This window comes from Phasianus colchicus, chromosome 4 (assembly GCF_987193195.1).
Source record: "Phasianus colchicus chromosome 4, bPhaCol1.hap1.1, whole genome shotgun sequence".
Taxonomy (NCBI): Eukaryota; Metazoa; Chordata; class Aves; order Galliformes; family Phasianidae; genus Phasianus; species Phasianus colchicus.
In genome coordinates, this window is record NC_143439.1 from 5,029,797 (window position 1) to 5,044,352 (window position 14,556).

General features: G+C 40.9%; 1 protein-coding gene across 9 annotated transcripts in view; it reads right to left on the bottom strand.

Moving 5' to 3' along the window:
- Nucleotides 1-14,556, bottom strand: part of MARCHF1 (membrane associated ring-CH-type finger 1) — a 337,967-nt gene that overhangs the window by 5,827 nt on the left and 317,584 nt on the right. For all 9 annotated transcript variants that reach the window (XM_090138475.1, XM_090138480.1, XM_090138482.1 and 6 more), the window contains one exon: nucleotides 2,489-2,636. In XM_090138475.1, coding sequence (XP_089994601.1) covers nucleotides 2,489-2,636 — 148 coding nt within the window. The remainder of the gene's footprint in view (nucleotides 1-2,488; nucleotides 2,637-14,556) is intronic.

Genomic DNA, 14,556 nt, shown 5'->3' on the forward strand with positions numbered 1-14,556 from the left:
CAATTCAGAGGTTTATACTTTTATTTATTTGCATTTGTAAAGAGAAAAGTAAAGCTTAAATATTTTCTGAGATATACACTTAAACAAGGAATTTTAGACTTATGCAATTTTAACAATAATATTGCTGGTTTGGGCTTTAAGTTTTTCCCCTCCTCAACACAGTTAAAGTTCTTTTCCTCCAGTGTTCAGTGCCTTTTCCCCAGCATTTCCACTGAAGCAGAAATGATGAAAGGAGGGAAAAGCAAACTGCACATCTCTCTCCCCTCTCATTACAGACATTTGGGTCTGTAGAAATACTTTTTACCCTCCCAGCAAGCAAGTTCATGGGCAGAAGAGCTCTCTTCACCCACACTTGTTTTTGTGTGCTGTAACTAGCTCTCAGGCATCTCTTTGTTCATTTTTTAGTGTGGGGAATCATCCATAAACATTTGGCAAACACTGAGTTCCGTCCACGTTATAAATACTTCCTGAGCCTACCAAGATTAATTAATGCAATTCTCACACATTTTATGTAAATTCATACTGGCTGATTTGTCGTGACAATTCAGCTCATCCAAAGCCCATACCTCCCTCCTTTTGAACAAATGGGATGGTTGATGCTCTACTGGTGAGAACTACAAAGCCATTCCTAGTCCTATCCTCAGGGCATTAGAAAAATGACAAACAAAGACTTTGAATCATACATTTATCTGTGACTTAGCGAGGCTTGTTACTTATTTTTTCTTGCATAGCATCAGGAGTATCAAATATTTATCTAACAAGGAAGGCAAAAAACTCTGCCTGTTTCACTTTCCCTGTAACTAGAGAGCGTAGCACAAACCTTTGTCCCTCTAATCCTTAAAGTCAATTCAGAACAACAACAAAAAAGAGAATTTTTAATCAACCTCCTCATATTTAAGACTGAATCTGAGATTGAACAGACTAAGACTTAAATCAAGTGTGGACCAGAAATAGAAAGCAGTACATCTCTTCACAATACAATCTCCACACACAAGGAGGTGTAGTCCAAGCCGTAACCTATTTATGTTAAACATACACTTTTAAGTGTAAATTCTACAACCAGTTGATTTCCTTTCTAAACACATGATAAATCTTTTCTTTTAGCTTCTCAGAATTTGTACACAGTGAATTAGAAGGTGACTGACTGCCATGTGAGCAAACTTTCACTGAGGAACAGGAGAGTTCTGCCATCTCAGTGTGGCAGGCAGAAGAGTATTTGAGTCTCACTTAGCAGGGGATGCATGAGACATCCAAGAAAGGCAAGAGTGCTTAACTGGGAATGTGCCTTCACAAGGGTAAATTACTGCCATTCAGGCAAAAGGTTCTCTTTTTAAATGTCTTCAATTGGAATCTTCTAACTAGAGAAAGGCTAGCATCATCACTCCTGTTAGACTTTGCAGGCCTCATAGTAAATGCTTCTCAGAAATTAAATCAGGTAGCTAATTCTCTTTTTGTTTCCCCCCCCTTGACATGTTCAATTCTATCAATTTAAACTGAATGTTTTGGGGCAATAAATCAGTGTTCCGAGTTCTGAACTTCAGAATTGTAAAATCTGTAAGCTAAAGCTAATGAAAGAAGCACTTTGTTTCTGCATAGTTAATCTGCTACCAAACAGCTGAATAATCTATTAGTTCTACATTTACAGCGCACAGTAGGCACAATCAGGCTGAAGTCCTGGATGTAGCATCCAAAATGTTACTGGAAATTACTGGTAATTAAGAATAATTTGTTTCTAAAGCTTTTCCAATAACTTACCTTCCCCCTCTCTTCTCTCCCACACTTTTTTCAATTTCTGAGATTTTTTATTTTTAGTTTGGAAACGTAGAATCACAGAACCATTAGGTTGGCAGGGACCTCTTTAGATCACCTGGTCCAACTTCCCTGCTCCATCAGGGTCACCTAGAGAACGTTGTTCTGAACATGTCCAGTTGGGTTTTGAGTATCTCCATTGATGGAGACTCCACAACTTCTCCTGTTAAACTGTTCCAGTGTCTTTGGCCACCAAAGCAAATACAACTAGATTAATCCTAGGCTGGATGGAGCTGGGAGCAACCTGGTCTAGAGGGAGGTGTCCCTGCCTGTTGCAGGGGGCTGGATGATAATAATAATGATGATTATTATTATATTTTTACAGGATACTGAGATTCAGGTGGGTAATATATTCTTATTTTGTGAACTGAGCTTGCACTGAGAGGTTTCATTTTGACTCATCTTTCTGTGTAAGCTTTTCTCATTAAGGGAGATTAACTTAAGAAGAAGCAGTAGGCTAGTTAAGCCGTCTCTAATGGTTACACTTAGTTGAGATCTCTCTGCAGGGGCATAACACAAGCTTTTAACACAGATGTGTTCATTACTTCTGCATTAAAGTATCTGATGTAGCCACGGATCAGTGAGGTGTCCCTTGAGAACAGAATGTGACTGGTTACGTAGCCACGTTTCAAATCCAACCACTGCATTATCAACAAGATAGAAGATGAAAGACACTTACCATTATCATTGCCTTGTTTAATTTCCTCCGCAGTTCTATCAATTAAGACATACAATGACCAGACAACACAGGTAATTGCAATTACATGAAATGTGACTGAACAAACTATTTTCCTCCTCTCACTTGTCGTCATCTGTAGTTTTTCCCACTACAATTAAAAAAAAAAAAAAAAGGTAGAAAGAAAGAAAATTAGACTAGTGAAATATGACAAGAAACTAATTAGGCCATGCTGCCTCTATAGACTTTTAACAAATCCTTTCATTTCAGTGAAATACAGAACAGTGATGTGTGCACTGTCACCATAAAATTCATCATGATCTCATTTTCACAGATTCACGGGAATGAAGAATTAGGAAGAAGAGGTCTGTTCTTTAGCTGTTTGTGAATGACATCTCAAGTCATTTTGTTGCAGTGCAGCCACAACGTGTTGCTAACAGACAAGTCAAAAGCTGAACATTTATTTTAACTTCACCTGATCCACAGCTGAGAAGGAAACACAAACATTAGCTTGTAATATTCAAACTATTCTCAGATATTCTCGGTTGCTTACAGTTAGAGGAATGCAGTGGTGAAGCAGCCTTCCCATAAAATACAAACTTAAGAAATGCAGCTCCACTGAGGATTAAATTCAATAAACCTGAAAAGATGACCATGTGGAAATGATTGTACGTGACAGCAGTTTCAGTAACCTGAGTATCTTTTGGGCATACGTTTGCATATTATAGCACTAAGTCAAGGCATTTGCTTGTGAATTATGGCACTAAATCCTAGCTTAAGTTATGGCCCTTTTAAGGTAAAATAAGCATGTAACTTCTGAGGTGATCTATTTTTTTTAATCTTGCTTGTGAATGCATTTGCTATATCAGCACTTTTATAAAACAAAAACCTTCTCTGCTAAAATGCTTGCCTTTGAAAACAGACAGAAGAATATGACGTTTACAAGCAAAATGCCTCGGTTCTGATGAACGATTTTGCAGCCCATCGCTGGAACACAGCAAGTGCAAAGTGTGATACAACAGTGCCACCCATCTCCCAGCCATGCAAACGCTCACCTGGCTGCAGCTGGGAAGCAGCACAAGAAGCTTTGTTTTGAGGAAGTAACAAACTTCCCAAATTGCTTATGGCCGCTGTTGGAAATGGCATCCTAAGCTGAGTAGGTCTTTAAGCTGAACCAAATTGGCTGCTCTCGGAGTCTCAACACTCCAGTCAGGTTTCCAGTGATTACAAGCTGTAGTGAAAGCTGATTTTTAAATATAAGTCTGGCAAAACTGGAGGCATTAAAAAAGGCAGTAAAAAAACAGAACTTCAGGTTCAGTTAGTTTGTGTTAGTAATATTCAGTGGTTAGAAAGGATGTTACCATTACACTCATATCATGTCTTAACAGAGACCAGGTTACACAGCGTTTGACCTGCAGACTTTGACCATTTTTGCCATGAAAAATTCAACTCAAGCCTTGCAAGGGGCTTTCTTTGCCACAGAAATAGTTGTCTTTGTCCTTAAGGAAGAAAGGATTCTACTTCAACACTTCATGTAGCTTTAGATGCTTTGTGGAAGTTCAGTGAAGAATACACCGAAAAAAAGAACTGGTAATTAAACTGATTCTTTCAGTCATCTCTTATACTACAGTTCAGTTCTACTGGAGGGAAAATTCAATGCTGAATTTTTTATTGCCATGCATATCAGCAGCTCATTATAGCCTTTCTGTTCTCTGTAATGCACTCAAAAGCCTTGGGGAGGGGAGTTTATCTGAATGCGAAGTCAAATAAATCTTTTCCATACAGAATTTGAAAGTTTAAGAACGTTGATCTCAATAATATAAATGTAAACATTTTGTAGGTGGAAAAATTTACAACAGGCAGAATAGTTAAAAAAAAAAAAAAAAAAAAGGACAGTTTGTCAAGCTTGTGCTGAGATTTACAAAGAGGGGAGAGCGATACAGCAGAAATGGGCTAAAGCAGGCCTTTTTTGCTAACATCCCATGATCACAGAATCATTTAGGTTGAAAAGACCGATAGGATAATCTAGTTCAAGCATCAATCCATGCCTGTGGCCACTCTAGACCATGTCACTCAGTGCCACATCTTCCCTTTTCTTGAACACTTCCAGTGACAGTGACACCTCCCTGTGCAGCCCATTCCAGTGCCTCACCACACTTTCTGAGAAGAAATGTTTCCTAATAACTAACCTGAAACTCTCCTGGCACAGGTTCAGGCCATCACCTTTTGTCTGATTGCTGTTACATGGGAAAGAGGCCACCTCCACCTTGCTACATCCTCCTTTCAGGGAGTTGTAGATCGTGATAAGGTCTCCCTTGAGCCTCCTCCAGATAAAACAATCCTAGCTCCCTCAGCCACTCCTCATGAGACCTGTGTTCCAGACCCTCGACAGCTTTGCTGTCCTTCTCTGGACATGCTCCAGGGCCTCAATGTCTCTCTTGTAGTGAAGGACACAAAACTGAATGCAATACTCGAAATGTGGCCACACAGCAAGTCTTGCTTCTTCTCTGGCCCCTTCTCCCACTGGAAAGTGTACGTGTGCCTCTTACAACCACGTTACCCCACCAGAAATAAGGAAGCTGGGTAAAGAACAGTAGAGGCCACAGTTGGTTACAGAGCTGGAACATCACACAGAGCACCTCCCAACCCAACTGCAATAAAAAAGAAGGGCACAGAGAGGATTTTGCTCACTGGAATGGATGCAAGGGGGATCTGAGTTCTTGGGACCAGCTTACAGCTGCTCAGTGGCTCCCAAGGCAATGCTGCTGGTCTGCCCAGCTCCAGCTGTGTCCCAGTTGTCCTTCTACTCCAGTCACCATGGTCTGAGCTCAGACAGGGAAGTCAAGTTATAACATCTATACAGTAGTCCTGGTGATCCCTGTGGTAGATGAGGTAATTTTGTTGTCCTAAACACGTATTGTAGCTTGGAAGAACAGTGAGTGTTGTGACTGCTGTCGTTCTCTGCTGGATGTGTGATCCGCTAGCAATTTAAATGAGCAATTTGCTATTTCAGGATTTTTGCAGTAGGCTTAAATCTAACATTTAAATGTTAATGATGTTAGCACTGACTCGTTTGGATAAAAGCAAAAACAGATGAAGTAAAAACTGCTTGAAAGTCCATAGTGAAGGCTTTGAAGCAACAATATACTGGACAGTAAAAGCATCAATTCCTTTTACTTGTGCTTTGTTGTCCAGGGCTCCACGTATGCTAAAGCTGGATTTGGCAGCTGCTGCCACATCACACAGCATGGGTATGCCTCCATAACTCCCACGAGATTAAAGCTCTATGGTACTTCCCAGCTTCCTCAATTCCCACAGCTACATGAAGTTGCATCACATTTCTGCTAATGACTAAAATAATGCCAATGCAATTGCTTCCCAGGGAAGCTTGCACCGTGCCTTGCAAACCACTGGAGGGCGGTGGGAGACAACAACATACGTGCTGCAGGAGTTCCTACCGAGCCAGGGCGAACCGAATGTCAAGGGAAACAAACTGGATTGCTGTGGCTATCAGAAAACCAAACCGCTCTTCCCAGCACTTACAGCTGCTTCTAAAACATGCCATGCAATCGAGCCCGAGTTCTGTGCTTCACTGTCAAGAAGTCTGTAACAAGCTTCTGCCCTGCTCTAGATTTCTACTTTGTTTTCCTCCTTACCAACCATCTTAATCAGAAATTTAGAGGAAACAGTTGCTGGCTTCATAACTCTTGCAATTTAAAAATAAGCCCTCTGGGGGAGAGAGAGAGAAAAAAAAAAAGATGTGAACAGCCTCGTACCCAAGGAACATCTAAATCAGGCTCTGTCAACCACTTCCCCTTCCTGTCACACAGCCTGAGAAAATCCCTGCTGTTTGTTTTGAAGGACCCAATTTGCCACCCCACATGACATTAATACAACCTCCATTCATCAACATGCAACAAATAAATTGGGATATTTTTTAACACCCTCTGAAAAATGACTGCCCCAGGGTCTGAAGATGCTGCTTCGTATCCCAGAAATTACCAGTGCAGCCTTTCTACTTACAGACGGAAGCACATCCAGAGTTTTAGTTCTCTCCTTGCACAAAGCAGTGTCAGGGTGCCCCCAGTGCAGAAACAACAGCTTTGCACTGTTCACACAACGCTGTTCCTGTTCCACAGAGCTGCTCTCTGCAAGCTTTGCTGCCTGTATTCCTTTGCCTGCTGTCACACTGCAGATTTACAGTTCTGTGTCTTCGTGTCAGCTCCTGCTAGGGGTAACAATCCGTCACGTTGGGCACCAGATTTTGTCTGTACAGATTTCCTGGAGCAATTCTCCATCTACTCCGGGTTTGCAGATACACGTTTTAAAACAAAAGGTCTTTTTTTTTTTTTCTCCAGAGGCTCACAACCAAAGATGCCAAACTGGACATGAAGTTAATGAGCTGTTTAGCCAGACAATGAGTGCCTGGACTTCTGACTCCCAGGTATTTGCAGGAATCTTATTTTTAAATTATATGTAAGGAGGCTTCATAGGGAAATCTGGAGCAGGCACGACATTCTTAATATCAAATATTTTTCCTGTTCTGACGTATTTCTCTATAGCCATTATTTAGCAAAGAAATGACAACGGATATAATGCAAACAGATTTCCTTCTGTTCTCACAGCTGAAGTCACGCAACGTTTTCTACAGAAAGACTTTGAACCAACCTCAATCTTACGATAATCACACAAAATGTAGGCTAATTTTGTTAGGGGCTGTCATAGAAACTGCATTTTGCACACAGGGTTTGGGGTACTCAGAAAAGCACCTTTCTTGTCTCAAAATAGGCCTGAAGGACCCAGGCTGTGCTTTTAAAAAAAGCTCCCACAGTCTGGAGCAGCATACAGGGCGGTGAGCTGAGCAGGGAAGGTATGTCAGCAGTGTGAACATGCAGCTCAGAGTTATTTGATGTCTGTGGGGCAGGGAGGGCTCTTTGGTGGCCTGCTGCAGTCCTAATTGGCTCAGCCTCACTGCTATCAAATGACAGCTGGAGGAAGGCAGCTCAACAGTAGTTTGCAGGAATGGGATTTGTGCAATGGGTGGAAGAGGAAGAAATAACAGTAATGAAAGACAACGGGGTTCCCCACATCAGAGAAACGAGACAGCCTCACGTAGATCTGAAGTATCGATCAGAGATGAGACTTTAATCCTTGTAATTTAAGGAAAAGCATTTTGGAGCACACTGTGCTATTTAAACAACATGTGGTTACAGTCTGTACCCGAGGGGCTGCATCTTAAAGAAGGAAATAGTATGCCTCGCTGCATCCTGTTCCAAGTGGAGCACCTGTCATGCAAACAGCACAGAATCACAGAATTGTAGGGGTTGGAAAGGACCTCCAGAGATGATCGAGTCCAACCTCCAGAGATCATCGAGTCCACGTACCAAGTCTCCTGGCTAAAACTGAAAGGAAAGGGCCATGAAAGCTCCTCGTTCTCTTCCCCAAACATTTCCAGAGTGCGTTCAGAGAGAAAGAACTCAGTGAGTTCACTAAGACACAGAAAACATGTTTGTGATCGCCTTTTGTCAAAAGATGCATCCCAGAGAACAAACTCTTGAAAGAACCAGAGTAAGAACCCTGCCACTGAGCGTAAAAATAACATAAATAAAAATTTTAACCTCTCCCCCTTCCTCCCCCAATGTCATCTGGTGTGTTGTATGGCCATATCCATGCACAGCCCTACCTTGACCTACTTAGCTCATTAGATTAACTGCTACAAATCCTCCTCTGGCAAACGTGCCTCAAGTTTACATAAAATCTATTTCTGTCCCCCATGTGACACTACACAAACCCAGCTGGAATGCAAATGAATGCAATGCCTGTGTTGTGTTTTAAACAACTATTTTAAATCTCAGGTGCATCTCTAAAACAAACACCTTAATTCCCTTTTACGTGCGACATGCATGCCTACACTACTGAAAGAACTCCTCAATGGAAAATCTCACTTGGATGCATACTTTGGGATTATCACCTGCCTAGAACTACTAACTCGGCTTTATCATAATGAAGATCCCTATATTTCTTTTCAATGCAACAGCTAAAAGGGCTGGACTTGAGCGATGTAATCAGTTGAGCACACTTCACAAACTTCTGGGATCTTTGACTATGTACGTCGTCAATTAGCAGACCCTTAAAAAGTGCAAAGTAGGGATATTAAGCAATTTGAAAAGATCATTTCTAAAATGAAGTAGCTGTTTTTGCAATCTGGAAGTACCATTGAGAATACTTGTCATTTACCAACCAGAAGAACTTCGGTACCTGCATCCCAATCATTCCAACACAAACTAGGAATACCACATTTTGGCAATCTAGGAGTTGCCTGAGCTTATGTCCTTGTCATACATATTCTGTCTCTGACAGTGGCCAACACCAGATACTTCAGAGAAATGTGTAAGAAACCCCATGGCAAATAGTTACACCACAAACTCTCCGTACTGCAAGATTCTTCCTAGCTCCTATCCACAAGGAAGTAACTTACATTATTATATAGAATGTAAATGTATTCTCTGAAGTGCTTACATTCCAAGGCTCCTCTGAATGCTGAAACAACACAATTTTCTTTCTTTAATAGAAGTCGACATGACCAGCCTCTGTTACTATCATAAGCTTTTATTTTAAAATTGTTTCTGTTCCTCCCACTGTCATTCCATAGTCACTGTACTGCAATCACAGTACAAGAAAAAAAAACAAATTTGAACTAACTTAGACCAAAACAAAGATCAACCTAACTACCACGCTAAAAAGCTTTTTAATTAATTTTTCCATTATAATTTTGAGGCCATTTAAAATGAGATTCCATTTTCCAGCCAAAGCTGTTGAGGGTACTGCACTTTGTGGTATGTGCTCTATGGGTGACTGAAGAACAGCTGTGACATGTCCAGTGTTGGACTCAAAATGGGATGAGATGTGGACAAAGCAGCCCCAAGTCCTTCTTCCAGTAGAGCAGCCATAGCAAACCACCTCTCAGCAGCTCATGCTAGGGTCTCTGTCTCTGAACACCAAATAACACGGGCTGTCTTCACATATCTGAGTGTATTTGGGTCTTAAATAGCGCAAGAGAAAGCTAACAGAGCAAGAGAAAAATAAGAAGAGAAATTAGAGAGAGGTGGATGGCAACGTGCTGGAGGTCAACATCCCATTAGACACTATTGTACGCCTCTGCACCTTCCTCAGTCTTTTCCAATTACTAGAGAATCCCCAGAAGAATGAATCTTCATTGTGTTCCCTTAGGCATACACTTATAATTTATGACCTTAAGTTTGTTAATGAGATGTCTTTACCCGAATCACTTGCTATTCAACATTCATTACACTGCTTAATTTCCTCGGTATCTAATTGTCTGGCCTGCTGAGAAATATCTTGAAACGTGCATTTCAAAATCAGAGCTGATGAAATGAAACTGATGACAACTGAAAAGCTAAATCAATGCACTTTTTCTTTAGCTGTAGTTGTAAACGGTGCGCGACGTCTTCTCCAGAAGTTACAACAGAATAGTCCACCTAGAACATATTTTCACTTGTTTGCCTTCTCTTAGTGCAAGCATGAAAATTCACGTTACTGCCTTGTACAACAAGTGCTTGGCCTTTTTTTGTTTGGAATCATGTCCTCGATTCTCATAATTGAAGCGCTCTTACTGGTATGTAAAAATTCACTGGAGTTCTAATTTGTATCTTACAGAATAAAAGCCTAAAGCCATTTGCCAGGAGAACTTACACGTGACTTGAGCTACAGAACCATGTACTAAAAGCTCTACAGTCCACGTCCCTTCAGCATCACATGTTGTAAGATGAAGAGAGAGAAATAGAGCAGTAAGCAGGGGAGGGAAGGGCACAGAGTGAGCCTGCATACGAAGGACTCTTTTGAGGAGTACAACTGGATATTAGGAAATACTACTTCTCTGAAAGGGTGGTCAGGCACTGGAATGGGCTGCCCAGGGAGGTGGTGGAATCCCCTTCCCTGGAGGTGTTCAAGGAACGTTTGGATGTTGTGTTGAGGGATATGGTTTAGCAAGAACCATTGGTGATAGGTGGATGGTTGGACTGGATGATCTTATAGGTCTTTTCCAACCTTAGTGATTCTGTGAACTCAGTTGTACATCTCAGTTTCTGCCCTTCTCTCATTTAGATCAAATAAACTTTTCACAATTCTGCCTCTTCTTTCCTACCACCCACTAAATTAATAGCACAAGCGGTCCTGAACAATGAAGTGGTGTTTTTTCTTCTTGTTTTAAGCATGTTATATCACTGTCATTTCCCAAAGTTGAGAGCAACTGACCTACATTGCAAGTAACATGCAACTTAACCTCTTTCTTTGACTAAATCAGTCTGAACCATTACAAAAACATGCCTTCTGTACCCCTGAGTAGCAAAACCCAAGCACTGTTAAATATATTTTTTGTTTAAATACATCTAGATGTACATTGTTTTTGTAATTGGTAAATACTACATACATATACGGCTGATATGCCACTTCCCAAGATTAAAAAAAGGAGCTGACATGCTCCACAATCTGTAAATATGATCTGAATGCTGCTGATTTCCAAATGAATAACTACAGTTACTTTCTCTACTTTAGTGTTTCCACAGGAGACACTCTTTTGATCCAATTAAATAAAAATGAAATACAGGAAATTCGTGCTGAGGAAAAGCTACAGTAATTAACATAAAACTACAGCCCAGTGCTCCGGCATGCTGAGCTGAGGGAACCTATTCAATGTGAGAGAACTCCAACAAACACCCTACATTCCAATTTTGTCCCATACAAACTAGAACAGATGATAAAAGATCTACAGTCCTGGAGGAGAAGGCTCTTATTTCAAGTAATTTTAATAAAATGCCACAGGAATAAAATTCAATTAACAGTAAAAATCATAAGTTTGGGGAATAAACTATGACAATTTTCCCAAATGATGAGAATTTTGATCAAGTACTATAGGTACAATTGTTACACTCAAGAGAATCCATTTTTAGCATGCATTCCAGCAGTAAGCAAGCATCAGCTTGTGAACTAAAACTCAGTTCAGATCATTCTCACATCATCAGTCCACACAAAATCAATTTGATGCAAACAACCACTGTAAAATTGGGTGTGTTACTTAAGTGAGAGACTAACAGACACATTCACCAGATCATGAATAGTAGCCTGCTCCCACTAGAGCATGAATAGCAATGGCTGTTTAAGTGAACGCCTGGGTTCATTCTGTTATTTAAACTTCATATTACTAACTGTACATTATGTGTAAGGGCTCTGTGCCATTTACCTTTTCTTTAATGTAAAGCCAGTATTAAGGACTGTCAGTGCCAGACCTAATCCAACTCTCCTCTGTTACGAGCAATTCACAAAGCATGGCTCTAAAAATGAAACACTGAAATGAATGAAAATTAAAAAGAGGACTCCATTTACTTAAAAAATAACTGAGAAACTGATGTGAACTGCAGGGTAGAGTAGAATCCTCTACGTGAAACGGACACAGAATCTTCTGAAGCAAGTTGCATTTCTAAAAGAGCTCAGACCAAAAGTATTGCAGCTTCAGAAAGCACAGAAGACCTTCAACCTCCCAGAGCTCGTGTTCGTGCCTGTGTGCAAAAGTGGATAACAACAGTAATAGCTAGAGAGGGACAACCTCCTGAATTCTCTTTGCATTTGTAAATGCTACTGAGCCGCAGAAGTAGCAAACTTAGATACTAGCAGTTAATTAGAAAAGGAAAGAGTTTTCATTTCATTCTCTGGTGTAAGATTTTTTTGTTGGCTGGCATCCCAGCAAAGTGCCTTTTTGCAAGCCAAGGGTATGCCACCATGGTTTCAAAGCATGAGGCACAAGTCAGCACCTCCTGCCTTTGGGATCTGGAACAGCTGTGTAAATAAAAGCTGTGCTGAATGTAAGGGAGATAAATAAAGAGATGCAAGCCTAACCCAATTCTACCATTGCAAGCATGGTAAGATACATTGCTCTTCTTATGGCACGGTACACAAGACAACACTAGGAACTACAGCATGCTATCCATATACAGATGAGTTAGCAGCAATGCTCTACCACTCTCTCAAATATTACACATACAGTTGTCTGAACAAACTACTTCCTTGCATCCTCAAAGCATCACAGTGGGATACAAATGCTACAGAATTATTTTATCTTTAAAAGCTTTAATATACACTTTTCCCCCGAGGACAGAGTTATTCACTACAATGACGTGATAGCCAGTAAGAAAGTAATAGCTCTGTGCCTCTGTGCATATTGGGGAAGTATCTGACCCTGCATATTACAAGAAATTATTTGAGGCTAGCAATGTTTTGAGATGCTTTACTCTGAGAAAGAAAACACTGAAGCAGGTTGCCTTGACGACGCTATGCAGCTACACCAGAAATCAAAAGGAAATGTAGGATTTTCTGCTATGTTAATGATTGCAAAGTATTCGCCAAATTGAGTTAAAAGCCAACTAATCCCACGGCAAGTCAACGCTACCTGACCTATGCAATATTAGCTATCACTTCTTATCATAAGCCCTATTAGCAAACTGATGACAAAGCCAGATGGTACATACTTCAGAGCTGAGGGCAGTAAGAAGTAAACAACTTGCTATACGGTAATGACTGCTCCAAGTTTCATTTGTTCCTAGGAGACTGCAGGTCACGTCTGGCTCTGAGGGTCTGCTCTGGGGGCAGGAGAGGTTTCTAATGGTGACCAGGCTTGATTTCACAATGACGTCCCTGCAAGCTACATCCCTTCCAGCAGTCAGCAGCATATTCCTAACTAAAAAGCCTACATACAAACTCTCCAGGTTTTTAGCTGAAAATAAATCAATTCCCTTAACATATTTTGCCCTCCCCGAATTTATCACGCGTGCCACCAGATTTCTTCAAATAAAGATTTATCCACACAGTTCTGAATGAGTCCCTGCAGGCAGACATATTTCTTAAGATTTACTCTTTATATAGGATTGCACTGAGCACCTGGAAGGGAGCTCAATCAGCTAACACTAGCTAAGAGCTCTACAAACCAGATTTAGAGTAGTGTTGGTGACAATTGTTTTGTAAAAAAGGCACCCTGTGCTCTCTTAACTCAGACAGAGGGAACAGAAGCAGATGTGCCCCTGCACATAATGTCTGGGTGAGACACTGGGACTTTCCTTTTGTCCATCTCAGCACTCAAAGCACAATTCTGATTTTCTTCTTCCATAGGTTATCAACCTCTTGTTAAGGAGCCTTCAGATTTACTGATTTTTAAATCTGAGCATTACCCTGCACCACACATTGCTCAAACCCTGATTGGTTACACAGCTCCTTCTCCTGATCCGATGGCCTTGGGGCAACCAGAATCTCTCCAACTTCTTATGTTTAAAAGAAAGTATTTGCTTTTGATCCAATAGGTACATCACCGCCATACCCATCAGCTGACACCTTCCTAAATCAAGGTGATTTAACTGGTTGACCTTATCAGGTGCTGATATGACTGACCTGGGGTTTTCCATGTGGAGTGTGAAATTTCAGTCAGTCTGTCGCATGACTTCTCTCCAGGACTTAAACATCCTGCTCTGGGGAGCAGTGAACCACATATCTGCGACCTGAGACTGAATGCTGTATGGCAGCCAGAGTTGGCATGGAATCCTCATCACTCGTATTTTACAAGCTGCTGATTTTTAAAATAAATGGTACCAAGGAGAGAAAGAGCATTCCTTCCTTCTCTTCTAATGACAGCGGGTGGGGGACACGAGAAGTTCCACAGAGTTCAGGGGGCAAGGCCTACAGAAATGCATCTTTTATCAGATTTAGAAGTGCTATTTATCAGCACACAATAAAATAAAATAAAAATACAGAATGCAAGGGGAGTAAATGAAGATAGATAGAATGGCCTGGGCTGAAAAGGACCTCAAAGATCATCTAGTTTCAACCCATGGGCAGGGTCACCAACCACTAGGCCAGCCTGCCCAGAGCCACATCCAGCCTGGAACATATACATTCAAAATAAGTTTCTTGCATTAGGCAAATAAGTATCTTGCATTAGGCAAATTCAGATGCCTTTCCAAATCAGAAATACGATGTACATTAACTGGTATGTGGTGCTTCCCCGAGCA